The 24,490-nt window shown below is 39.9% G+C and overlaps 3 protein-coding genes across 3 annotated transcripts; 1 reads left to right on the top strand and 2 right to left on the bottom strand.

Moving 5' to 3' along the window:
• Positions 1 to 584: 584 nt before the first annotated feature.
• H1-6 (H1.6 linker histone, cluster member) lies at positions 585 to 1,265 on the bottom strand. Its single transcript, XM_060023454.1, has one exon. The coding sequence runs from the start codon at positions 1,263 to 1,265 to the stop codon at positions 585 to 587; it is 681 nt and encodes a 226-aa protein (XP_059879437.1).
• Positions 1,266 to 4,728: 3,463 nt separating this feature from the next.
• Positions 4,729 to 15,432, bottom strand: LOC132432740 (histone H2B type 1-C/E/F/G/I-like). The gene is made up of 2 exons (XM_060023490.2): positions 15,033 to 15,432; positions 4,729 to 4,881 (listed from the first exon to the last, which is right to left on the bottom strand). Exon 1 carries the CDS (start codon positions 15,420 to 15,422, stop codon positions 15,042 to 15,044), a length of 381 nt encoding a protein of 126 aa, XP_059879473.1. The 5' UTR covers positions 15,423 to 15,432; the 3' UTR covers positions 4,729 to 4,881; positions 15,033 to 15,041.
• Positions 15,433 to 15,702: 270 nt separating this feature from the next.
• LOC132432725 (histone H2A type 1-C) lies at positions 15,703 to 23,762 on the top strand. Its single transcript, XM_060023471.1, has 2 exons — positions 15,703 to 16,265; positions 23,602 to 23,762. The coding sequence occupies exon 1, from the start codon at positions 15,758 to 15,760 to the stop codon at positions 16,148 to 16,150; it is 393 nt and encodes a 130-aa protein (XP_059879454.1). The 5' UTR covers positions 15,703 to 15,757; the 3' UTR covers positions 16,151 to 16,265; positions 23,602 to 23,762.
• Positions 23,763 to 24,490: the final 728 nt, after the last annotated feature.

A 24,490-nucleotide genomic window follows, 5' to 3' on the forward strand; every position in this document is an offset into this window, starting at 1 on the left:
TGCAAATGTAAAACGGAAACATCTGTGATTTATGCAACTAATCACTCATAGTGGAAAGAAATCTGTTTAACGAGAGGTAAACTTCTCACTAATCCAAACTGAGACCTTGGTTTCTGTATATTAACCCCTGTAAAGTCCATGGAGACTGAGTTCAGAAATCTTACATGGAAAGGCACATTAAGTCATATACTAGCGTATCATTAGGTGAAAAAACATGGTCAGGTATGGTTGGGCACGGAGCTGATCTCCTCTCCTCTCTCGGCTTAAAATCCAGCACTTTTCTAAGCATTTAGGAACTTACATACAAGGAATGTGCCTTATTTTTATTAGGATGGACAACCTAACTTTCTGGAACTGGGCAGTCAGCATACCATTAAGTATCCAAAGCTCTTCAAAGTCTGTACCGTTTGTCTGACAAGACACTTATCACCACATCACAATCTTGCTTATTGTCAAGTGATAAAGTTGACGAATAGTCTTTTCTTCCGGGGTCTTCTGAAAATGCAATGTCACACCCTCAAAATCATTTGAGTGGCTCTTAAAAGAGCCGTTGGGTTCTATGAAAACTGGCCGTTGCCGAAATGTTACTTCTTGGTTGTTGCTTTCCTAGGATTAGTCTTCAGCTGGATCAGTTTAGAATTCCCAGCCTTGGGCTTCCCTGCTCTGGCCTTCGCTGGACTTTGCCGTTGTTGTTTGCCCTTGGCGCCTTTAGCTTTTCTGCCACTCGAACGTGCTTTCTCAGCCATTGTTTTCCTCGGCGTCTTTGCTTTTTTGTTGGTCTTAGCTTTCTGCGGAGATTTGGAGTTTCCGGCCAAGACCTGCTTCTTTGTCTTGGTAGAAACAGGCTTCTTGACCTTTCCCTTGGTGGGCTCAGCAGCAACCTTCTTGCTGAGCTTGAAAGAGCCGGAAGCACCGGTACCCCTGGTCTGCACCAGAATTCCTTTGCTAACCAGGCTCTTGAGACCCAGCTTGATGCGGCTGTTGTTCTTCTCCACGTCATAGCCCACGGCTGCTAGCGCCTTTTTCAGTGCTACCACAGACATGCCAGCTCTGTCTTGAGAAATGGAAAGGGCCTCGATGATCAACTTGGACAATGAGACGCTTGTGGTCTTGCGACTTTCACCCGTCAAACCAACCGGCTTCTTGTCCTTTTTTTGGGGGGGAGGTTTTTCCATGGACGGCGGAACCTGGTCCGCTAGAGCGACAGGCACCATCTCAGACATTACATTAGAGTAGAGCAATACGTACCACCTAGCAAATAGCATAAACTATTGCACGGGCCTCAGGGCCTTATATAGGGCAGGGCGCGCTGTGATTGGTGCGTCGCTCAGGCACCGCCCCCGCCCTTGGGGAAGGAGCATTTGTGTTTGTTTCACGGCCAAAAGTTGAATGCCTCGAATACCCTCTGCACGGAATCGCCCAGGTTCCACTGCTGAATAAACCATAGAGATACAGATTTCAGATGCCTTTTTGCCTTTTAATGAAAAATGACCCTGCATGCCAAAACTGTTCAATAAAACCCTCGATTTTCAACAAAATTCAAAGGGAAGCACAAAACTTCCTCTTTTCCGTGTAAATATAAAAGTAGTTTTTAACGAATGACTTATCTCATCTCTTCTAACTGGTCTTCCAAATGGTTGGCTTTCAGTTGGTGGAGAAAATAAATTATTCACGCCCTGATTTTTATTGAAAATTATTTATGTATATGAGGGAAGTAACACAGATATCTTAGATGTCTCACTGCAGAGTTGGAAGATGCTTTTAGAATTGTCAAAAAACTTCAGGATAACACCTTATTTGGGCAAACAATCTAATAAACAATGATCTACAGGCATGTGGATTGCTTGTGACTAAAACCACTTCTCAGTCCCTAAGGCTTGATAGCAGACCCTCAAGCATGGAGTAAATTACCTGGATTTCACACATGATATCTGCTTGGCCAAAATCAGGTCCCCCTTGTAGAGGGCATCTTGAACTGAGTTTTGCTTCTGGTTTCATTAGTTCAAACCTTACCCCTATAGCCACACCCACCCCCTTCACCCTCCACCCTCAAAAAGAATATGTAAGGAAACAGATACAATCCCTGCACTTAATTAACTATAAAATATGAGGCAGGAACCCTGGTCTGAAGAGCTCAGTGGAAACGACAGACCCAGATCTCTAACAGGACTGGGCTGGCAGGTGTCCTGCAGAGCTGTGGGAAAAGAGTTATTGGAATAATGTCTAGGATGTTTCTCTGGGCTTGTTCTAGGACTCAGCTTTCTCAGAGGTGTATAAGAGTTTCAAGGCCTGGCCTTCCAGGAGGATGTTGAAGGAACGGTGTAATATGACCAGAGTCCAGGGTTCAGCAAAGGAAAATCCCATAAGGACCATCTTGCAAAGATCCGCAAATGCCTGCGTGAGAAATTTGGTGACATTCTACAGACTGGGCAACCACTGGAGGCTTTTAAGGAGAGAGCTTGTGTATTTTTGTAGTAGTTGTCTTCTTGTATGGTGGTTGTAGTTGCCTTGATTTTCGATTTTTCACATAAACAATTATTGTGGAAAGCCTAATGTCAGAGGTTGGTAGTCTGTTGTAATAGTCTCAGAAGAAAGACAAGAGCTTCATTTGAGGAGAGAGTGTGGGAAAAGAGAGAGTCTACATTTGAAATACTTCTGAAGAGGAAATGAGGTGATGAGACTTTCAAACTTCTGATTGCAAAGTGAGGTAGAAAAGTCTCTTTCACTCTCTCTGTCTCACATACATGCTCACATGTGCACTTACACACACATTTGAAACATAAATTCTGAAAACAATACTACCTTAAGTGCATTCTGATATATTTTCATCTAGTTTATTTTATTTTTTAAAAAATGCTGGTTGCAAATCATGAGATTGATTTCACAGCCTACTAATACATTGTGAAGCTCAGTTTGAAAATTCTTTTCTCCTTAGAGAGATTACGGGTGTATCTTACCAAGGGCTCTGTTTTAACGTGTATTTGGTTTCTCTGAACCTCGGTGATCCTGAGAGGTTGTACCATTAAACGTCAGTGGCTTAGGGTCGGGTATGAGTGGATTGATACTTATATTTACAGGTTGACAGAACATATCACTCATTGCTGTAAAAGTAACAGAGAATTGGCTAGTTTTCTAAAATTCTTAGATTCCATAATTTAAGATCCAGAGAAAACACCATGATTCATATTTTGCATTATAATTCGAAAAGATACCATAAAAACAAGCTCACACACATATACACCATATATATGTGCCAGTCATTGTCCCAAGTATTTTCCCCTCAAAAAATTTTTTTAAAAAATGTATGAAATCATTTTATAGATGAGGAAACTGAGTCACAGAAAGTCACACAACTTGCCCAAAGTCTTAGAGCTAGTGAGCAGGAAGGCTGGGCTTTGATTTCAAGAAGTCTGGCTTCAAAAGTCTCTCCTTCTCCCATCTCACACTTAGTCTGCTCAGGCAACTCAAACAAAATACTCTAGAGTGCATGGCTTAAACAATAGAAATTTATTTCCTCAAAGCTCTGGAGTCTAGAAATCCGAGGTCAGGGTGCCAGCATGGTCAGGTTCTGGTGAGACCTCTTTTCCTACCCTATAGACGGCTGCCTTCTTGCTGTGTCCTTACATGGCCTTTCATGAGTGCATGCACACCAGGAGAGTGATGGCTCTCTCTTTCTCTTCTTATAAGGCCATGAATCCTATTGGATTAGGGCCCCACCTCTATGACCTCTGTAGCCTAAATTACCTCCTAAAAGCCCTGTCTCCAAATATAGTCACATTGGGGATTAGGGCTTCAGCATATGAATTTTGGAGGAGGGGTGGGCATAAATCAATCCATAGCAGATACTTTTCTCATGGAATGATTAGGAGGCTTATTAGAGACAACCTAGATAAGAGTAGTTTTAGTTACACATAGCCAAACATGGTTCATTATTCCAACACAGTCCTGGGCAAAGGAGGCACCTGATAAATATTCCCTTTTTTGGTCTTAACCTAAGATCCTACTTATTCTTTACAGAGTGCTTTCCCGTGGAACTGTTGTAATCCTGTTCATTGTTTTGCAGCAGTTTATTTCTTATGGGATCATGGCTAATAAAAATATGGGGAAAAAACTACCTTCACTCATGATGAAGGAAATTACATTTCAATATTTTTTTGGTCTCTCTGATTAAGTGTTTTAAAAATATTCTCAGTAAATATGACTGCCGTAAAATAGGAATTATTGTATTATGTTGGTGTTATAAGTTGGCATGGTCCTTCTGAATAGCAATTTGATGAACGTATACATTAAGGGCCTTAAAAAATGGTTTTACCTTGTGATTTAGGATTTCTACTTCTAGAAGTCCGTCCCAAGGAAATAATCAAATATTTAAACAAAGATTCATGTAAAAAGAAGTGTGATCTGTATGATTTATAATGCATAAAAATGGAACTCCTTCTAAATAGCCAGTAACAGGACTAATTAATAAGTAATCATACATCTATAAAAAATGTGCGTTTCTAGGCATGTTACCTAGAAAATTAGCTGTGTATATGTAGCATGATACCTAAAGTTGCTTTATATATGATATACACTTATTAGAGATGGATATCATATATATGTTCATATTCATATATACATATAGAAAAGAGATACTAAGATTTATTTTAATTTTCTTTGTTATATATTTCTTTTCTTACAAATTTCTGCAATTATCATTTAATATTTTTATACTCAAAATAAATGTTTTAGCCAAGTTCTTATTGATCCTTCCGTGATTGTTAAAAATACCTCCTTTTATCTTCTTCTAGTATCATTTTCATTGACTTATTTGTGAGATGCAACAGTGTCCAGCAGTGACCAGTGGTGAGAAAATACATTTCTAAAGCCCATTTGCTCCTCCTGTAAAAAGAGAGATTGATTGATTAATTCACTTCTATAATTCATCAAATATCTGATATTGTACTTGATTCTGAGAACAGTAATAATGGCGATGGCTAATGTTCATTGGTGTTTGTTCTGTGCCAGGCAGTGCTCTAAGCCCTTTAGATACCAATGCATTTAATCTTGCAACAACCTTCTGAGGTACGTATGATGGTCCTCCCTGCTTTATACATGAGGAAATTAAGGCTCAGAGAGACTGAGTTTCCCAGATGGCACAGCTGTTGGATGGTGAACCATCCTCTACAGTAAAACCACACCCTCTAGCATTTGAGTCTACGTGCATTTGTAAATAAAAGATGAGCATGATCTAGTCAGTGTCCTATAAATTACATTTGAGCTACGTCTTGAAGGGTGGGTAGGAATTTGTCAGGTGAGGAAAGGGTATTAGGGCTTTTCACAAAGGAGACATAGTGACAAAGGCCAGGTGGTGGGGATTGTCTAGGGTGAGGTGCTTGGGGGTGAGCCTTGTAGAACCGGTTGTGAAGGATGAGGAAGGACCTTGCATGACGACAGGTTGAAGAGTTCAAGCTTGTTATTCCCACATGAAGCAGTTTTAACAGTTCCCAGAAGCCTCCCTTCTCTTACATGCTCCTTTCTCTGGGCTGCTGGCAGATGAAATCATTCCCCACTTTCAAATAAACCAAATCAAACATCTAATAGAAATGTACCCAAATAAATGCTTAGTCTCTTTCCTGGGTTGTTTTGAAATGCATTTTTCCAACTCTTCTTCACAGGTAGGCAGAGGCAAACCTAATTTTATGCTCTCTTGGTGTCCAAATGCAGTGCAAGGAAATAGGGTTTGCTTACTAAGGAGTCCTCTTTACTACCTGTGGGCTGACACATTAGTGGGGCGGGGACATATGGGTTTCTGTGAAAATTGGTCGCACGTTTGGGTAATATGAATACTCGTAATTATAAGCCACGCTTGACACAGCTTACACTCAGGCCGTCACTCCACTTTACAGAGAGAGGTTCTTGCTACATGGTTTGTGTGTGCTTGTAAAAATGTAGTCACAGTTACATAGTTATTTAAGTTTTGAGAAAGCTCTGCCTGGAAGCAGATCCTGGTGGTAGTGGCGGGTGGGCAAGGGGGAAGCAGTCCTCTCTTTAGCTGGTGAAGGCCACAGTCTCCCACACAAACCATTGACCATCTCTGCTGACTCATGGTGTGATCTCTGATGTTCCAGTAGTTTAACAAACTCACTGTTGCTTCAGATGTAGCAGCCTTAACAATTGCAAGTGGCACGTGTTATCTTAAACACTGTTGAAAATGCACCAGATTGAAGGACTGTGCTGGAGGGAAGCACAGCTCTTCTCACCAGCTCATGCCCAGAATGAGGGCAGTGATGGTGGTGCTAGAAAAAGAGGGACAGGTACTCAAGGTAGAACCAATAGGGCTTTGATTTCTCTTCTTTTCTTCATTGCTGGGTCTTCCTCCAAGAGTTTTGTATGTGCTTTCCAACTAACGTTTTATTGTCTGAGAATAAATTGAGTTAATAGTGTAAAGCACTCAGAACAGTACCTGGCCCATACTAAGTGCTACACTAATGTTAGCTACTCTTGTTATATTAAGCATTATAATTAGTGCTAATGTGCAAATTATATCTACCACCCCTCTTGATCCCCCCTTTTCCTGTTTCCCATTTTCCCTTTCCATAGCATTTATTCCTTTCTCATATTCTATGTAATTACTCATAGTAACGATTGTTTGTTGTCTCTCTTCCCCAGCTGAGATGTAAGCTCCAAGAGGATAGTGACTTTGTCCTTTTCTAAGGAGACAGTCACTGAAGATAGCTGGAGGAACAAGAACCAGAAGGTGGTCCTTAGGACCAGAGGAGAAAGGGCAGAAATCCCCTCCTTAGACCATCCCAAAAGTCTGTCTTCATTCCCTCTGTGGTGAAAATATCAAAGACAAGGTCCAGCATATATGGGAGGATGAAAACCAGGAAAAGCAGAGTGTGTGCAAATCTGGCTGCAGTACAGAACATGAAAGAGGCCGCAGACAGTGGGCAGGGGAAGAGTCCGTCAAACCGTGTTTCAGGTCTTTGGAGTATCCTAAAGGAAGATACAGCTCTTTCAGACCCATTCCAGACCATCCATGATGCCCCAGCTCACATGCGAGAAGGATAAAGACCCCACAGTCCCTTCCCCTCATTTCCAGCTTATTAAAATTTCCGATCATTTTAGGACAGTAAAAAATTCTGTATGATATTATAACAATGAATATAAGTCATTATACATTTGACCAAACTCATAGAATGTACAACATCAAGAATGAACCCTAAGGTCAACTATGGACTTTGGGTGATTATGCTGTGTCAATATAGGTTCATTCTTGGTTTAAAAAAAAAAAAAGTACCATTCTGGTGAGTGATGCTGGTAATGCGAAAGGCTATGCGTGGGTGCGTGGGTGTAGGGAGTATTTGAGGAATCTCCGTACCTCCCTCTCAATTTTGTTGTAAACCTAAAACTGCTCTAAAAAAAAAAAAACTTATAAAAAATGTATGTAGGAAAAACAATTCCAATCCATTCAGCATTATTTATGTCTAGAATCGATGCAGCCAGGCTCAGTCTCTGATGCTTAGAGTCAGGGAGGCCAAGCGCTTTCCAAAACCTCCAAAAAGCTCTTACCCTGGTGCTTGCTGAGTATCCCTGACCCACCTTTGAAGCTAGCAGCCTTTCTTCCATTCAAGATCTCAGAACTTGCATCTTCTCTGTAGAATTCTTAAACACACAATCGTATTTGTTTATTTATTTCAATTTTTAAAAATATATGTATTTCAGTGCATTAAAGCCCAAATGCATGTGTTTAAAAATCTAGTGACCATCTAACACCTCAATTATTTAAGCAAATCTAACAATAAAAGGGGCACATTTTTTTTTTTAATGTGGACCATTTTTTAAAGTATTTATTGAATTTGTTACAATATAGCTTCTGTCTCTTGTTTTGTTTTTTTGGCCATGAGGCATGTGGGATCTTAGCTCCCTGACCAGGGATCGAACCGACACCTCCTGCATTGGAAGGCGAAGTCTTAACCACTGGACCACCAGGGGAGTCCCAAAACAGGCACATTTTAATCTTTGATATTTTTATATCCTGTCCTACAGCTGAGTTTGGGCCAATTATAGTAGGGAAAAAAAAGTGAGAAGAAAATAAAGGAAAAAAAGAAAAGAAAAGAAGGGAGGAGGGGAGGAGAGGAGAGAAAAAAGAAAATGAGAACAAAGTTTCTTCCTTATTGCTTTTGAAGCCAATTCTTTTACTGTTGGAGAACTCGATCTTGTCAGAAGACAAGTTTAGAGCTATAAGTGATGAAGTCAAGGTTTTACCCCAGTGTTGCCTCCTCTAAGTATATCAGTCTCCTCATAGAATGAGACAAGTCCCATCATTTCTGTTCCTTCATCCCTTGGAGCCTGCAGCTGGGGAGATCTGATACCATGAATACCCATAGCAAGATGAAACCAGCTCTTTCCATTAATTACTATACAAATTGCTTACTGGATGATAAGGTTATGTAAGTCTTCAAATGAGCAAACCAAAGCTTCATTTTCCTTCCTCAGAACTGAGGTGGGACAATAAGAAAGTGGTTGATTCTCTAAATTTACTCTAAATTTATAAATTCCTAATTTATAATAAACCCATAGTACATGAAGATATGTCAAGCTGATTTTCAGAGTCCAAAGAATTTAGTCAGAGCCTAGAACGTCTTGCTGGCAAGGTCAAAGGCAGCTGTGTATTTGGCCCAATTAATTTTACGCTTAGTCATCCAGGATTGCACAGGGTGAAATTTTGGAAAAGCTAAATAATTTTTAATACCTTTTAAATTTAGGACTGTTGGACTGCAAAGTACTGAATCTACACACCCTTCGAAATCTGGACGCTTCAAGACAAGTGATAGCTATCATGTCCTTAGGTATACGCCTAGAGAGCTAATTAAGTACAAGTATGGGAAAAATAATGCATTTTCTGTCAACCTGTTGGACCAATGTAAATGCAAAGGAATCCGTTGGCAATCTTTTTATATCACTTGTGAAATTCCTATCATTTAAGAAAGACCAGCTCCTACCGACTGAGGTCTTCAGTCACAAGCTGCCTTAGTTCCCTTTAGGGCATAAAGAAGGTTATAAATGAAACTTGTCAAACATCACACAAAAACTGAGTACCTATCATGTACCAGGCACCCTTCAAAGTGTGTTCTATGCATTAAAGGTCTTTGATCATCACAAACATCTAGAAGGTAGGTGCTATTACCATCATCCTCAAGATATAGAAGAGGTACAGAGAGATTAATGACTTGCATCAGTCTCACAGCTAATAGGTGGCAAGCTGAGCGTCAAACCGGGAGGTTTTATCTCCAGGGGCTACACTTCTGTCAACAGGGAGCAATGCTGTGCAGCCATTTTACTGGCATCCATACCATTTCTAGGACAAATATTTTCTATTTTCTATTTCATTTAATCCTCACCCCATCTTCTCAAGTAGGTAATTACTATCACCCCACAGGCTCAGAGCACTACGTTTGTCAAACAGTAACTCAAAGACATTTAGTTAATTATTAGCACACTGTTAACTTGTGTATAAGGTATGCCAAGCAATAGATTGATTTCATCCAAGTCAAAAAAGATGACTATGAAAGAGAAAGAGGGGAGGAAATACCTTTGGACTGTCTAGGAACAGGATATCATGTTTGTACATTATTTTCAGTAGGAAAGAGTTCGGTGTGGACAATCTGTTCTTACACAGACCAAAGAGGATTAAAAAAAAAAGAAAAATAGTGATTGTCTAAAAACTCTCAAGATTGGCTGTGAAGAATATGTGACAGGCTGCCTCTGTATAATATGGTCCACTGACTCTCAGTCAGCATTTCCATCTTAGGTAGGTCATATCTTCACCATTTCTGGCATCAGAGTCTCTCAACTTCACCACTTTGGTCAAGACTCTCATAATAGAGTAGCGGGTTTTAGTCTCCTCTTTGTAACACTTAGTCATCTGCATATTAGGCAGAGGAGGAAGACAAAAACGTTATGAGGACAATCACAAACATAATAAGAAATATTTGAAACCTCTATTATCTTCAAGTACTTAATTGGCATGTCTTAATTAGAAGAACAGGCCTCAAAGATTACCTTGATGGATTTAAGTTAAACAAGTGTCATTTTTCCTAACCACAGTTGTAACTCTAATTTGAGCCATACTCAGAAATAAATTATGTAGTACACATTCTTTTGTTCAGGAACTTTTAGTCAAGGTATAGATAGAGGGCTAGGCTCTGAGGATTTTTAATTTTTTTCTAATGCTTGAGAAGAACAAATCTGAGATCTAATCATTGGAAAAACTGATAATGGAGAAAAGGACAAAGAATAACACAACGGGAAGGAGAAGGAAAAAGCTATCTATTCTAGATCTCATCTTGATCTGTAGAACCTTAGGAGGAAGCTTCCTACTTCCAAAATTCTGGAAATCTTTTAATGTGTCACGATTGGCTTTCCAATGAGAGTGTATATCCAAGTGGTAGGATTCTAAACATGTTTATGCTGTGAAAAAAAAGAAAAAATCCATTTGTCCTGAACTACAACATTTGTAGTTAAAAATACTGGAAATGGCCTTTTCTAGCGTTGTTAAAAGTTGACACTTTGGGGAGTCTCTTTTAATACAATCTTTAATTGTATATTATGTAGAGGTGTGTCTGTTGAAGTCTTTTTTTGAAATGTAGATTGCATTTGTTGTATATATGACAGTGTAGCCTACATTAGTTTTAGATAATACCTGACACCTGAAAATGTCAAAAGAGAAGAAAAGACAAGTCACATGGATCTTGTGGTACAATTTCAAATGATGAGAACTTATGGGAATATTTAGATGTAGGTCATATTATCATTATTATTAAGGTTAGAAGTAAAATTTTGGCACAGTAAGTTTATGTTCTTTTGGGAATTTTACTTTAAATTATTTGTATTATCTTCTCAGCAGTTAGGGGGTGATATAGATTGATGTGTTCTGATAAGAATAGTTTTATATTTTATCCATGGTCTCATTTTTTATTATTTAAAACTATTACAAGTATTCCCAGGTGGCAAAAAAGATCCATATATTTCAAAACAATAACATGAAATTGATTTGTTAATGCTGTGGTTCTTGAGATATGGTTGAAGCATGGTCCCACCTTTATTGTTTTTCAATTTGTACTAATTGGATATATAGCAAAATTCAATCACTTGCCAAGTTTTTGAGATAATCAACATCTTTGTAAAACTTGAACTAGTTTGTGCTTGTGTTGGAGTTATTTTTTGTTACATGACCATGAAGTCTGGAGGTGGTTGGGCTACAGAGAGATGAGAGATTTGGATAGTCAATTTTTATTGAGGGGTGGTTGATAAATTAATATAGTTATAAATTCAGTCTTTAATGGCAGCTCTAAAGTATTCTTACCTTGTCAGCATAAATAAGACAATATATATAAAATTGAATTTACTACATTAATGAACAGTAACAACTTTCTAATAAATAAACAGACCAAACATAGCCATTGCTTGTGTACATATTTGTGTTTCTCTGCAGCTATAGTACTTGGTAGAGTCAGAGCTGTTTGTATTAACGACAGCCCTTTAGAAAAACAGGCAACTGTGTTCCCTCATAGGCATAAGGAAACCAGGAGGCCGTCCAAAACCTGCCTTGTCCTCTGGGCCCACATATACACTTTACATATCCCTTCTACATATATAAAGTAGCAAAAACAAGCATAGCTATTTCTATTCTCCTACGGCATCTATATGTTCTCTAACCTGTTAATCTATGGTCATTCTCAACTGTGTGAAAATAAAAGACTTGCGTAGATCTGTTTTTAGTGATGTGTATTTTGTACCCTCCAACTTATTTAATTTACCCAATTTAATATTTATCTAAATTTTTAAAGTTATCTATAGACTTTGAACTCAGTATTTAAGCTGACACAATGAGTCCTTATGATTTGTAACATTAGAAAAATTAATTCCATTTTAAAAATGACATTACCTATCTACCTTATCACTATTTTGTGATAATTTAGTTCAATGCATAATTTACGTAATGTAAAATTTTAAATAAAGTGATGATAACTCATCTAATCAGTAGAGTTAAAGAAATTTAGTAATTTTAACTTAGTTTTTTTTTAAAGAAAATAACCCCTAAACTTGTGTAAACTAGAATACTAACATTATTCTTACATTATAACAATAATAAAGAAAAAGATGTACAGCCAGTTTGTAAGGCAGAATTGTTAAGCCAGCAAATTTATCCAAAGGGTTAACTTGATTAGAAATATGTGATTTTTAAATTTCCTATAGAATTACATGCCATGTATTAAAATATTTAAGTTGTTCAAAAATAATGGAGTAGTTCTGTTTTGTTTCTTATCTTGTAATGTGTTAACGAAGACCACTAATTAAATTCAGTTAAACTTTCTTTTCTGTCTGAGTTACAACTTAAAGAGGTAGCACGTTTAAAGCATCTGGAGAATTTGATTTTGCTCTTATTTTAAATTGATGTATGTTTTTTAGTCTTTATATAAGCTATTTAAGTTTACATTATAACTTTAAAAATTTTCTGCTGAGGTAGATAATTTGCTCAAAATTATTTGTATTCATAAAGCAGAAAATATTCTCAATCATTGTACAAGTTAGAGGAGCTAATTGTGAAACTGGAACAAAACTTAAAGAGATTTACTTTAAAAGCAACCAGAGATTTAAGTATGTTGATCAGTTAAAGAAACAAATGTGATTAAGATCAGAGATCCCTCAGGGTACACCACAGCTGGGAATATGAGTAAATTCTCTGATATCCTTCTAAGTTTGGTAGGAAATTCTAGTTTCCAGTGCCACATCCCTCACAATGAACTCATTAAGGTTAATAAACTATTTAATGTTTGTTCTATACAGGTATTGGAAGCCCTCTCTTTTTTCTGACTCAATAGCTTTATTTATAATGACATATTTCTTCTCTCTCCTCTCTGACCTTACTTAAAGAGCAAGAAGGGACAATATTTTTTTGGAATTATTGAATAATAAACTTTAGAGGCTTCGGCATAGCAAGAGACAGGCCAATTGTAGGCTGGAGATGCTGTTTCCTTGTTTTCTTTCTTGTCTTAAGTCTCCTGTTAGGTCTAACGCTTTATTCAAGTTAAAAGTTTTAGGCGGCCATTTTATATTCATTTATCTTTGAAGCAGGAATGTTATTTTTACAGATACTGACAATTATTTGGACTCATACCGAGTAATCACGATAACAGACAGTTTTGAAAGGAAGAAAGAAACTCTGATTTTTAGTTAAAAGAACCCACAGTATACAAACACAAAACACCAAACACAGTGGATCCCATCAAAGGCCAGAAAGAAAAACACCAACTTCCTCGTCCTGTGTTCTCAAATGCCAGAGATGACCAGAATCCTCAGACAAACACAAACAACCCAAAAAAGATGAACAAATGAACAGATTCCAGATACCCTGTCCTCTGCCACCAACTAATTAATGATCTAGCGATAAAACCACTAATGTGTATCCAATCGACAAAGTACAATCTAAGAACCAAAATAAGAAGCAGACTTGGGCAAAAATAAATTTTAGCATACAAGAGCCAAGGGAAGATGAACAGAAAACTCAAAGTGCCCAGGGCTAGACAAGGTACATTTTCAGTTCACTTTTCTATTGATTCCTAAGGTAGGGCTCGGGTAAACAATGTCTTGGTGGAATCTTCAGAAATAAATGGTCCAAGGTGTTAATGATTAGGCAGCCTGCTCTTGTATTGAAGAGAAATCAAGCAATAGTTGTTATTTCATCCAACAAAGGCAAACCAGAATTTATATGTGAGGAAAAGAGGGGAAGAGAAGGAGAAAACAAAAACAAAACAAAACCTTGTAGTCAGCCTGGGATAGTGAATGTTTGCACATTTTTGGGGTAAACTGATCAGCTGGCAGTGAGGAGAGGTTAGTCTGATTTGGATCATCAGTCCTTGCGCAGGCTCACTAGGGGTATAGAAAAAAATCCAATTTCAGTTGTTGAAGGACTTGGGAAACTTTATAGTTTGGCTGAAGAGCTTGTGTGATAAGCATGTGCCATTGTCCTATATTTGCACTTCTACCTTAATTAAGCCAGGGCTGCACCTCATTTCTCAGGTAACTTCCAGGTTAGGCAGCCAGTAACTGTGGAGCCGTGTTCCAATGGACGCCTGTCTAGCGCCAGACAGGCCGTAGTATTTTTCCCAGGATCAAAGAAAACTGCACATTTCGAATCACGGGGTCTTAATGTTAAGTAATCTAAATCACATTGTATCTTACCTCAAGTCGTTAAACAACAACAAAAAAACCTGTTTTCCTTGTAACATAAATTTTATTCCTGTAGTCTCCCACTTTTTTACAGAGAAAGCAAATTTTACTCCTAGGTGCTGACAATGTGTTCTAGACTTGGATAAATTAAATGGAAAATGCGTTTCTTTCACCTTAAAATCTTCCCCTGGAACGAAGATTAAACTGCTTAAGGGAAGGTGGAACTTGCCAGCTCCCCCCACCCCCTCCCCGCCGCGCGACTACCTGGTTTGGGAAGGTTCTCTCCTAGAGACTCTGTATGCCAAGTTCAATAGCCTCCTTTCTCTTCCCGCCTAGTTTCCCCGCCTTTCGGTGCCAGCCCTCGGTTCAACCTCCATGGAAACTTGCCAAGTTGCAAGCATCTCTTAAAGCAGTTCGTCAACCCCGACTACGTATTACAAACCACCAGCCACCTACGCAGTTAATTTTCATGTTCAGATAGCTGTAGGTCAATTACAGTACATTGATCACTGGGACTCAAAAAATAGCTGACTTTATACTTGCGGTGACCCCCTAATTGCAACGGGTAATGGATAACATTTGACACAACAGTGCCAAAACCCAACAACCTGGCAGTGCTTTTAACAGCTTCACTTGTCATTCCTTAGATCCATTAATAGGACTTACAAATTTCTCTACCTTTGTCTTCTAATTAATGCACAGTACTTTTGGCCAAACTTCAACTTATAGAAAATAAGCAGCAGGTTACAACTCTCTTTGTGGACATGTGGGTGGCTCTTAAAAGAGCCTTTGGGGTTAGGTGTAAAGACGCTTACTTGGCAAGTTTACTTGGAGCTAGTGTACTTGGTGACAGCCTTGGTGCCCTCAGACACAGCGTGCTTGGCCAGCTCCCCGGGCAGCAGCAGGCGCACGGCCGTTTGGATCTCCCTGGACGTGATGGTCGAGCGCTTGTTATAATGCGCCAGGCGCGACGCCTCGCCCGCAATGCGCTCGAAGATGTCGTTGACGAACGAGTTCATGATGCCCATGGCCTTGGACGAGATGCCGGTGTCCGGGTGGACCTGCTTCAGCACCTTGTACACGTACACAGAATAACTCTCCTTGCGGCTGCGCTTGCGCTTCTTGCCATCCTTCTTCTGCGCCTTGGTCACTGCCTTCTTAGAGCCCTTCTTCGGGGCAGGAACGGACTTGGCTGACTCTGGCATTTTAAAACCTCAAAACACGAAAAATAAAATGAAAGTAGAAAGAGGGTTTCTGCTATTTATAGGGCCTTTATGCTAATGAAGGATGCAGACTGCGTCTTAGTTAATTGGAAGACAAACAGCAAGGCTGTCATCTATGGGCAGAACTATGTAAATGAGGAATGGAAATAAAGCTTTTCTATTGGCTACTTAGGTGAATCTTGGTACTAACCAATCAGACAATCGGATTTACTCCCCAGGAAATGCCTATAAAAGCAGCAGTGTTCTATCTGCTTTCAGACTTGGTTTGTTTTGAGAAGTACTCATTTTTTGTTTTTTTCTTTTCTGTTTACTTTGCGATGTCTGGACGTGGCAAGCAAGGTGGTAAGGCTCGGGCTAAAGCGAAGTCTCGCTCTTCGCGGGCCGGTCTCCAGTTTCCCGTGGGCCGAGTGCATCGCCTACTCCGTAAGGGCAACTACGCTGAGCGGGTCGGGGCTGGCGCGCCGGTGTATTTAGCAGCGGTATTGGAGTACTTGACGGCTGAAATACTGGAGTTGGCTGGTAATGCGGCGCGCGACAACAAGAAGACTCGCATCATCCCACGCCACCTGCAGCTGGCCATCCGCAACGATGAGGAGCTTAACAAACTGTTGGGCCGCGTGACCATCGCTCAGGGCGGGGTCTTGCCGAACATCCAGGCGGTGCTGTTGCCTAAGAAGACCGAGAGCCATCACAAGGCCAAGGGCAAGTGATTTGACAGGGATTTGAGTTTCCGGAAGTGCTTTCAAACCCAAAGGCTCTTTTCAGAGCCCCCCACTATTTCAAAGGAAGAGCTAACACCACTTGGAATATTAAAGAAAAAGGAAGGTAAGTGAATATTTATCCAAGATACCAAGAAATGGAAGAAAAATCTCTCTAGATGTTTAGAAAAGGCTCTCATTGTTACTAGAAACCTCCCTCTCTGCAGAACGCGGTAAATCGGTTAAGGTCTAATGATCCACGAAGTGGTTAGGCATTTCAGACAGTCGAGTGATCTGCCTTTAGTCAGTAAAGCCTAAGCACGGTTTAACTGCAGGGGTGGATATACGGTGGTCTCAAATGAACATGCCGAGTGAAATGGCCAGAACCTCTTAGACGCCTCGTTCTAGGCTGCAGACAACCCGTCTTTCCTAATCCCGCAAGGGAGTTAGGCTCTCTGCTCCCGCTAACTTTCAACGTATCATCTGAAATTTACCACGTACTGAAAGGGGCTTTTGAAAAATTGATTACCTGGAGTTAACATAATGGTAGCTTAGAACAGACTGAATCTAGACTCTAATTGTGGCTTCTCCCCACATTTACAAATTGTGAGATTTCGGGCCAATTTCTAACCTGGTAGTTTTGTTGTATGTAAATTGGGGATAGAGTGATGGTGTTTCCATTGATTTTTTTTTTTTTCTTTTGACAAACCGCTTAACACCCGTAACCTAGATTAGTGCCTGACATTCAACGAACTATAGTTAGTAGAGGTTCAAACGCCTAGGCCCCTAACGCAGCCTCAAAAGGGATAGAGTAGGGCTGCAGGCCTCCCTAAAATAGTTAACTACTAGGGATCTGGTAAATTAGCTGCTCCAACTCAAAAGTGTCGATCTGGTACTGTGCAAAAATTCCTAGGATCCTATTTTCCGGGATTGAGTCTCATCAAGTAAACATTTCTTCTGCATGACTCAGTTTGTGCTTGGATGAGTAGGCAAGGAGGCTGAGTAGGCCAAAACTTGGGACCTGTGCGGCCCAGGGAGACGCACCCTCATTCAAACATCTCTGGCGCTTCACTGAAGCATTTTGCGTGGCATCAGTTCTTTTGGAGCATTCAGATCCGAGTGTGTGGGGAAAGAGAATCTAAACAGAAGCTGGTTCCCGTGAACGCACTTTTCTCATTCTCATGTTGGCACAGACACTTTGCGGTCTTGAGGCAGCCTCCATCCCTCTCTTGCCCTCCTCCCGCGCATCCCCCTACCCCCCACCCCCACCCCGGCCTTGAAACCAGCCAAAGAACCGGGGCTAGAGGGTCTGGGTGTTTGGTGAAGGCAAATAGGCGGAAAAAGAAGTGAGCACCTTGATGGCTGCACGTTAGAATTTCCTTAATTTTTAAGGATAGCCGGAATGAAAATCAGTTTGGGGAAGGTCCGACCTCACAGCATTTCAGGTAGGGGTCCACTGAGAGGACCGCGTTCTTTACGCCCAGCATTTCTTGTATGTTGGAGAACTTGGATCCTTAGGTTGCAATTGCTTTATATAAGCCTTGGGATACTTTTCATTGACTTTCCAGGTTGCCTTTGAACCCAGCTCCAACACTTAACTAGGTGGGTGACCTTGGGCTAGGTGCTTAACTTCTCCCTGCGTCCATTTCTTCCTGTATGCCTTTGCCTGTCTTGTGATGAAAAGAGTGGATTCAGCAGTGTGGGTTCTGAAATTAGAACGTGGGGTGCTCGAGTAATGGCCAACACTTAGTAAGCACTTACTGTGTGTCAACATGCTTCCAGAATATTAATTTAACCCAACAATCTTAGAGATAAGTACTATTCCTATCCCAATTTTAAAGATGAAGAGACAGGAAGACAGCATAAAAAACTTGTCTAAGCCCCAAGGTCAGGAAGTCAGTACTTCTAACCACTGGCAACTTTATAACCAACTGCTCCCTAAGAGGTTGTCAGAATAATGAAAGGAGTAAAAATTCAATACATAATGGATTTAACTTTGCCCACATACCAGAATGTTACTAATTGTATCCTAAACTCTGTGAAAAATTTAAGAGAAGGAGGAGAGGTAATCTCCCTGGAATCTACATAAGGGAGGGAGGTAAATCCTGACAGTGTGCTAGCCACGTATTTTTGTGTTAACCAATACACTTTTGATTTAGCATGTGACAAGTGAAACAAGGCGACAAGTGGGGAGATGGTTCAGTAAAGAACCAAAGGAAAAAAAAAAAAGAACCAAAGGACTTGATAAACTAATTTATTGTGGTAGGTGAAGAAAGGAGTTAGCGAGGACTTGAATTCTCCCCTCTGGGCTCCAATAACAAAACTTTGTATTGGATTACTTAAGAGTGAATGATACATCGTGTTAATTTTGTGTGTTTCACTGAGACCTCCTTAAAGTCAAGGACCACATTTTGTTAAATTGTTGATAGTCAGCATAGACCCTGGCATAAAATAAACACTTGATAATAGGACATTGAGTAAATGTTGAGCTGTGTCAGTGGCTGGGCCATCAGGAAGTACTTTGTTCTAGAGGGTCAGTTTATTACCAGAGGAGACATTAATTACATGCCAGACTAAAGGCTGCTAATAATATCTTCTCTTACCAGTAGAAAATCCCTTCTGAAAAATCCAATTTGCATTGGCAACTTATTTTGGGAGCTTCAAAGAAACACAGAAGGTGCCAATTGATAACCTCTTACCTAAGAGGTACTGCTAAGAGGCTATTCCCCAAGCAGAGGACATTCCTCACAGCTCTGGCCTAGCTTCCCCTCTCCAACATAGTTCTTCACCTCCTACTTTGAAATGTCACTGTTTATATCCAAAAGCCCTAGTTACCACTTGGGAAAATTCTCTAGTGGGCAATAAACTCTCAGTAGCTTTAGTTGGTTTCCAGCCCTTGAGTAGGTCTCCATCTACCATGCCTCAAGGGTCCTGGAGAGAACCATTTAAATTGGGGCAAGTTGATGTGAATCGTAAACCCAGGGCTTCCAGTTACTGAAGACACCTGGCCACCAGGGACAAGATATGTATTAAAGGGATTTATTGAGATGTGAGGCTGAGACAGAATCATCATTCAATTATATAGCATATTCCGAACAACACAGATCACTTTGATACAGCATCGCCAAATATAAAATCTTCTTTAAAATTTCCAAATAATCTATGCAGCAATATCCTTTCCTTTACTGCATCCATTATCCATTCACATTGTATTTTTTAAATGTATCACTTGAACTCTTTTTTACAAGTGTGATACATTTTATAACCAGTTGTAAAAAAAAATTGTATATTTTAAGGTTAGAAGTAGGTTACCTTCTAGGGGTTTGTCACCTGTTGAGCCTGAATTATAATTATAAATGTAAATATTCCTGTTAAGTATAATGCATGTGGGTTACTAGGAAACATTAGGAATTTAATTGAGGAATCCCCAAACATGCCAAAATTGAGAATAAGGGCTCACATGTAGCCCCAGTATTCTTCCCTCTCTATTTTATTTCAGTACCTTGATCTTGTAGCAAAATAAGATTAGCATCACCAGGAGATCTACCAAAAGGCAGATTATAGTCTATATTTATACCCATAAAACTGTATCATTAATAAGTAGACAAATTTATGAAAAAACTCAATAAGTATAATCATTATAACACCAAAAGAGTTTGGAACGTAACATGTATACTTTAAAATAAAACGAATTCTAGGACATGGAATTAATGTAGTCATATTGAAAAAAATATCAGAAATTCATTGGACTTAATTAGATTACAGTTGTTAGTTAAGTTGTAGTTTAGGCAGGGTGATAGAACAGCATCTGTTAAGACTTAGACTTACACATGTTACTTATAGTTGAGGTTCTTTCTGAAAGAAGCAAGTGTGTAAGTTTCGGGGTCTCTGCTGTATGTTGCTTGTCTGCCAGTTGGAGCTTAAACTTTTACCACATTCCTCACTCTCACAGCACCAGGCAGCAGCAGCTGAGCATGTCTATTCTTTCCTGTACTCAGTGATAGCCTGAGCTGAAAGTACAGGCCCTGACTTTACGCCATGACAAATTGCCCTTGCATTCAAAATCTATCTCAAAATGGCTCTATCTGAAAATGCTCTAAATTTTAGAACCTTGGAGCTCAGTACTAGCCCCTGTTCACTCTGTCTCCTTGATGATTTTATCAGTACTGTAGTTTCAAAGTCTGTCTATATGCAATAAACTTCCAATTTTACATCTCCAGTCCTGCTGTCTTCCCTGAAATGCAAATGTGTTCATACAATTTTCTACTTGACACCTTCACTTGAAGCCCTAACAGACCTCTCAACCTAAATACATTCAAGACACAAGAGTTTACATTATGCTTCCTAAGCCTGTTATGCCCTCCAATCCTCCCCAGCTCAGTAAATGACATTACTGTAAGTCCATTTACTCGAGCGAAAATTCTAGGAATGAGCCTTGCTCCCTTTCCTTCATCTCCACGAATCCAAACTATCTGTAAGTCACTTCACCTATACCTTTAATACATATCTTAATTTATTTACCATACTCCTTACCATGACCTGAAGAGCCATCCATGACCACCCTGGCCTCTGCCCACCTCCCTGACTTCATCTCCATCTCCCTGTCCAGCTACACTGATCTCTCTTCCACCTGCCAAGCCCTTTGCTGCTTCAAGACATTTGTACTGTTGGTCTCTTTCTCTGCAGTGCCCATCCTCTGATTTTTCTTCTGGCGAGCGTGTTCTCAGCTCTTCTCCAGACAGGCCTATCTGAAATAGACCTACCCAGATGGATTAAAGAGCTAAGTATAAAATACAAATACTAGATGAAATTTTAGGGACACACTTTGTATAACTTCAGTTTTGTATGTGTATATTTTAAGGGGGAGGTGTCATTATTAAGCCAGGCAGTAAACACAAATGCCATATAGGAAGGGACACAGACCACATAGGACAAAAATAAACTTAAGATGCAATATTCCATAAAAGGAGTAGAAAACAAGGAGTAAATTGGGATAAAGGATTTGTAAAACATTATACACAAAAGGTTAATGACTTTAATTTACAAGGAAGACCTGCAAGCTGCTAAGAAAAGGGCAAAAAATAATAGAAAAAAATTACTGAACAGGATATTTTATACCATTTATGAAATTCAAATAGACAGTGCATATGAGAGAAAACAAACCAAAATACATAGAACTGTTCACCTTCCTAAAAGTTAGGTTATGCATATCATAGCAACAAATGAATAGCACTTCTCACCTATGGATAGACAACCACTAAAACCAATAATACTTAGGATGCTGAGGATGAGGAAGGAGTGCTACAGTCATATTATCTTTTGAGAAAATTTCCTGGCAATATATATTAAAATTTATTAAGAGACACTTAACCTTTTGTAAAGCAAAGCAATATCAGATAGATAGATAGATAGATAGATAGATAGATAGATAGATAGATAGACAGATAGTAGAAACTAGGGAAGAGAGGGTGTCTACCATCTAGAAATAAAAGCCGCATTATGTGAGGTTATATGAGGAGAGATTGTTAACCTGTATAAACATGTGTGTAAAGTGTTAAAAGGAGCATGAATTAAGTTTGTAACTTCAAGTATAGAAAGTAAAATAAAAAAGTAATCTCCCGGGTTTCCCTGGTGGCGCAGTGGTTGAGACTCTGCCTGCCAATGCAGGGGACATGGGTTCATGCCCCGGTCTGGGAAGATCCCACATACCGCGGAGCGGCTGGGCCCGTGAGCCAGGGCCACTGAGCCTGCACGTCCGGAGCCTGTGCTCCGCAACGGGAGAGGACACGACAGTGAGAGGCCCGCGTACCGCAAAAAAAAACAAAAATAAAAAAAATAAGTAACCTCCCTCTGCTCACGTCTCACTCCAAGTTACTTTCTATCAATCATCTTGTTGAGATTCTTTAAAATACATTCTAAGATTTTATTTATCAGCTCCCTTGTTGTTTGCCTCTCCCCATTATACTCTCTGTTTCATGAAGTGGGACCTGGTCTGTGACATCCTAACATCTAACAGAAGGCCTGGGACTCAACTCGCTGGTGAATGAACCAGGGAATGGATATTGTAGCCCCAAAAGCCCTCTCAGAGCCCAGAAAGCACATGGTTATCTGAATTTCTGTATAAAAATGCCCACTAACCATTGTTAATGCACTGCCTACTGCCCTATGCAGCTACCAGGACCGCAGTGAAATTTGGAAGTACCATATACACCATTTGTTTTCCACATTCTACCTTTTGCCAGGTTTCTGCACTAACCTCACCAGACTTAATGTCTCCTGATAAGCCTCAGTGACCCAGGAAGCTCAGTTTCCTTTAAGGGCCTGTCTTCTCTGCTGGCTGATACCGTGTATAAAAGAATCCTCTTTAATACCCTACTGGGTCTGTGGTTACTAACGCTTGCTTAGATCATGGAAGGAAAAGGGTCACACAGCTGATGTGTGTGACCAAATCAATGCTGTTTCATCCCCTTACAATGCCTGCTCTGCACATAGGGCACCTTGGTGGCTTTTACAGTCTAATGCTGGATTATACAGTTAACACGATCATCTACAGGGTAAGTTTGTTGAAAAATTCTATCATACATCTCCACTCCCTGGCATGTCACATCCTCAGTAAATACTCAGAATGAATACTCAGAATTAATGTGTTGGCAACAGAACTTATATCTGCACGGAAACGGAATAATCACTAAGCTGCAGGGATTTGTGAGTTTATTTCCGGGTGATGTACCTTTTTAGCCACCATTCGGTTTTAAATTCCAGTTGCTACATTTGGAGGGTGATACATGACTGGTACTTGAGCTACTTTGTCCAAGATAGGCCACTGGCCACATGTGACATTTTAAATTTAAATAAAATAATGAAATTAAAAATTCAGGTACTCAGTTGCACTAACCATATTTCAAGTTGCTGGTGGCTTCTACATTGGACGGATAGACGTAGAACATGTCTGTCAATGCAGAAAGTTCTATTGGTAGCACACCGGGCTAGGTACTTTTTGTCCCTCTGGGCTAACATGTTCAAGTGCACTTAACCAGCTCCCTCCAGGTAGCATCTGAGGATACAGTTGCCTGATAAAATATAGGATGCTCAGTTAAATTTGAATTTCAGTTAAGTGACAAGTAATTGTTTTAGTATAAGTATGCCCCCAAATATGGCATGAGACATGCTATAATTCAACAAAAGATGTTGTTTATCTGAAATTCAGATTTAACTAGGCATCTTGTATTTTTATTTGCCAAATCTGGCAACCCTATCTGAAGAGCGAAATTAGAGCATTTCCCAGGGAGGCTGGGTCCTCTTACCATGGGGCGTGTGTATATGAGGAAATGAAAAGGGCTGATACACAGAATGAACCAAACTCATTCTGAGGGAAGAGGTTTGTAAGTTTTTCTGCATATGTTGAGGAAGGTTAAGAAGGAAGTTCCCAAATACATTAACTTTGGTTTCTTCTCTCCCCTTAGGTTTCAAAAGCTTCTCACTACAAAGAGATGCCTAGATCCAGAGTGTCTGTCAAACTCATCAATTCTCAGAAATAAATGGACTGGCATCTGTGTTCTGACATCATTGATTGATTCTGTACCTGCAAATGTTTTCCTATTAAAAACTTACTTGGGTTTCTTTCTTCATGTGTACTGTGTGTCTTCGGGATAAGGAGAGTAAAAGGGAAGGGGTGGTAAATATTATTGTGGAGAAGCTCTCTTTAGTACAAAATGTACCTAATTTCTTGAATAAGTAATACATTCACAGGGTTCAACCAAATCAAAATAACAAGGTATATGTTGAGAATCCACTCCTCACTGGATTACCCCACTCTCCCTAGGTAACATTATTTTGCTTGTGTATTTGCCTATTGTTAATTCATGCTGATGTGAGTCAAGAATGAACGCATGTTTTATCTCCCCCAGTTTTCATTCTTAAAAGATAGCAGACTGTATACACTTACTCTTTTCTATAACAGTATATCTTGGAAAACTTTCCAGATATGAACATAGGGGACATCCTGTACACTGTCTCATGGTATTGTACTGTGAACGCATCACAAGTACATCACAGTTCACGTAACCTGTCTCCTGTTGGTAGGCACATAACGCAATTCCAGAATAACAAACCCTGATGTACAGCAAAATGGAAATTTTTCTCATATTCCTCTGGGATGGTGGAAAATGAACAGAAATTCAAGTCACTCTTGGCTTGGACTCAAGGTTCTTCTCCTTAAAAACTGTGGCTTGGGGCTTCCCTGGTGGCGCAGTGGTTGAGAGTCCGCCTGCCGATGCAGGGGACACGGGTTCATGCCCCGGTCCGGGAAGATCCCACATGCCGTGGAGCGGCTGGGCCCGTGAGCCATGGCCG

The sequence above is a fragment of the Delphinus delphis genome, chromosome 10 (genome assembly GCF_949987515.2).
Source record: "Delphinus delphis chromosome 10, mDelDel1.2, whole genome shotgun sequence".
Classification (NCBI taxonomy): Eukaryota; Metazoa; Chordata; class Mammalia; order Artiodactyla; family Delphinidae; genus Delphinus; species Delphinus delphis.

Coding starts and splice junctions, on each gene's coding strand:
- LOC132432740 (XM_060023490.2), bottom strand. CDS start 15,422: ATGCCAGAGTCAGCCAAGTCCGTTCCTGCCCCGAAGAAGGGCTCTAAG.
- LOC132432725 (XM_060023471.1), top strand. CDS start 15,758: ATGTCTGGACGTGGCAAGCAAGGTGGTAAGGCTCGGGCTAAAGCGAAG.
- H1-6 (XM_060023454.1), bottom strand. CDS start 1,265: ATGCTATTTGCTAGGTGGTACGTATTGCTCTACTCTAATGTAATGTCT.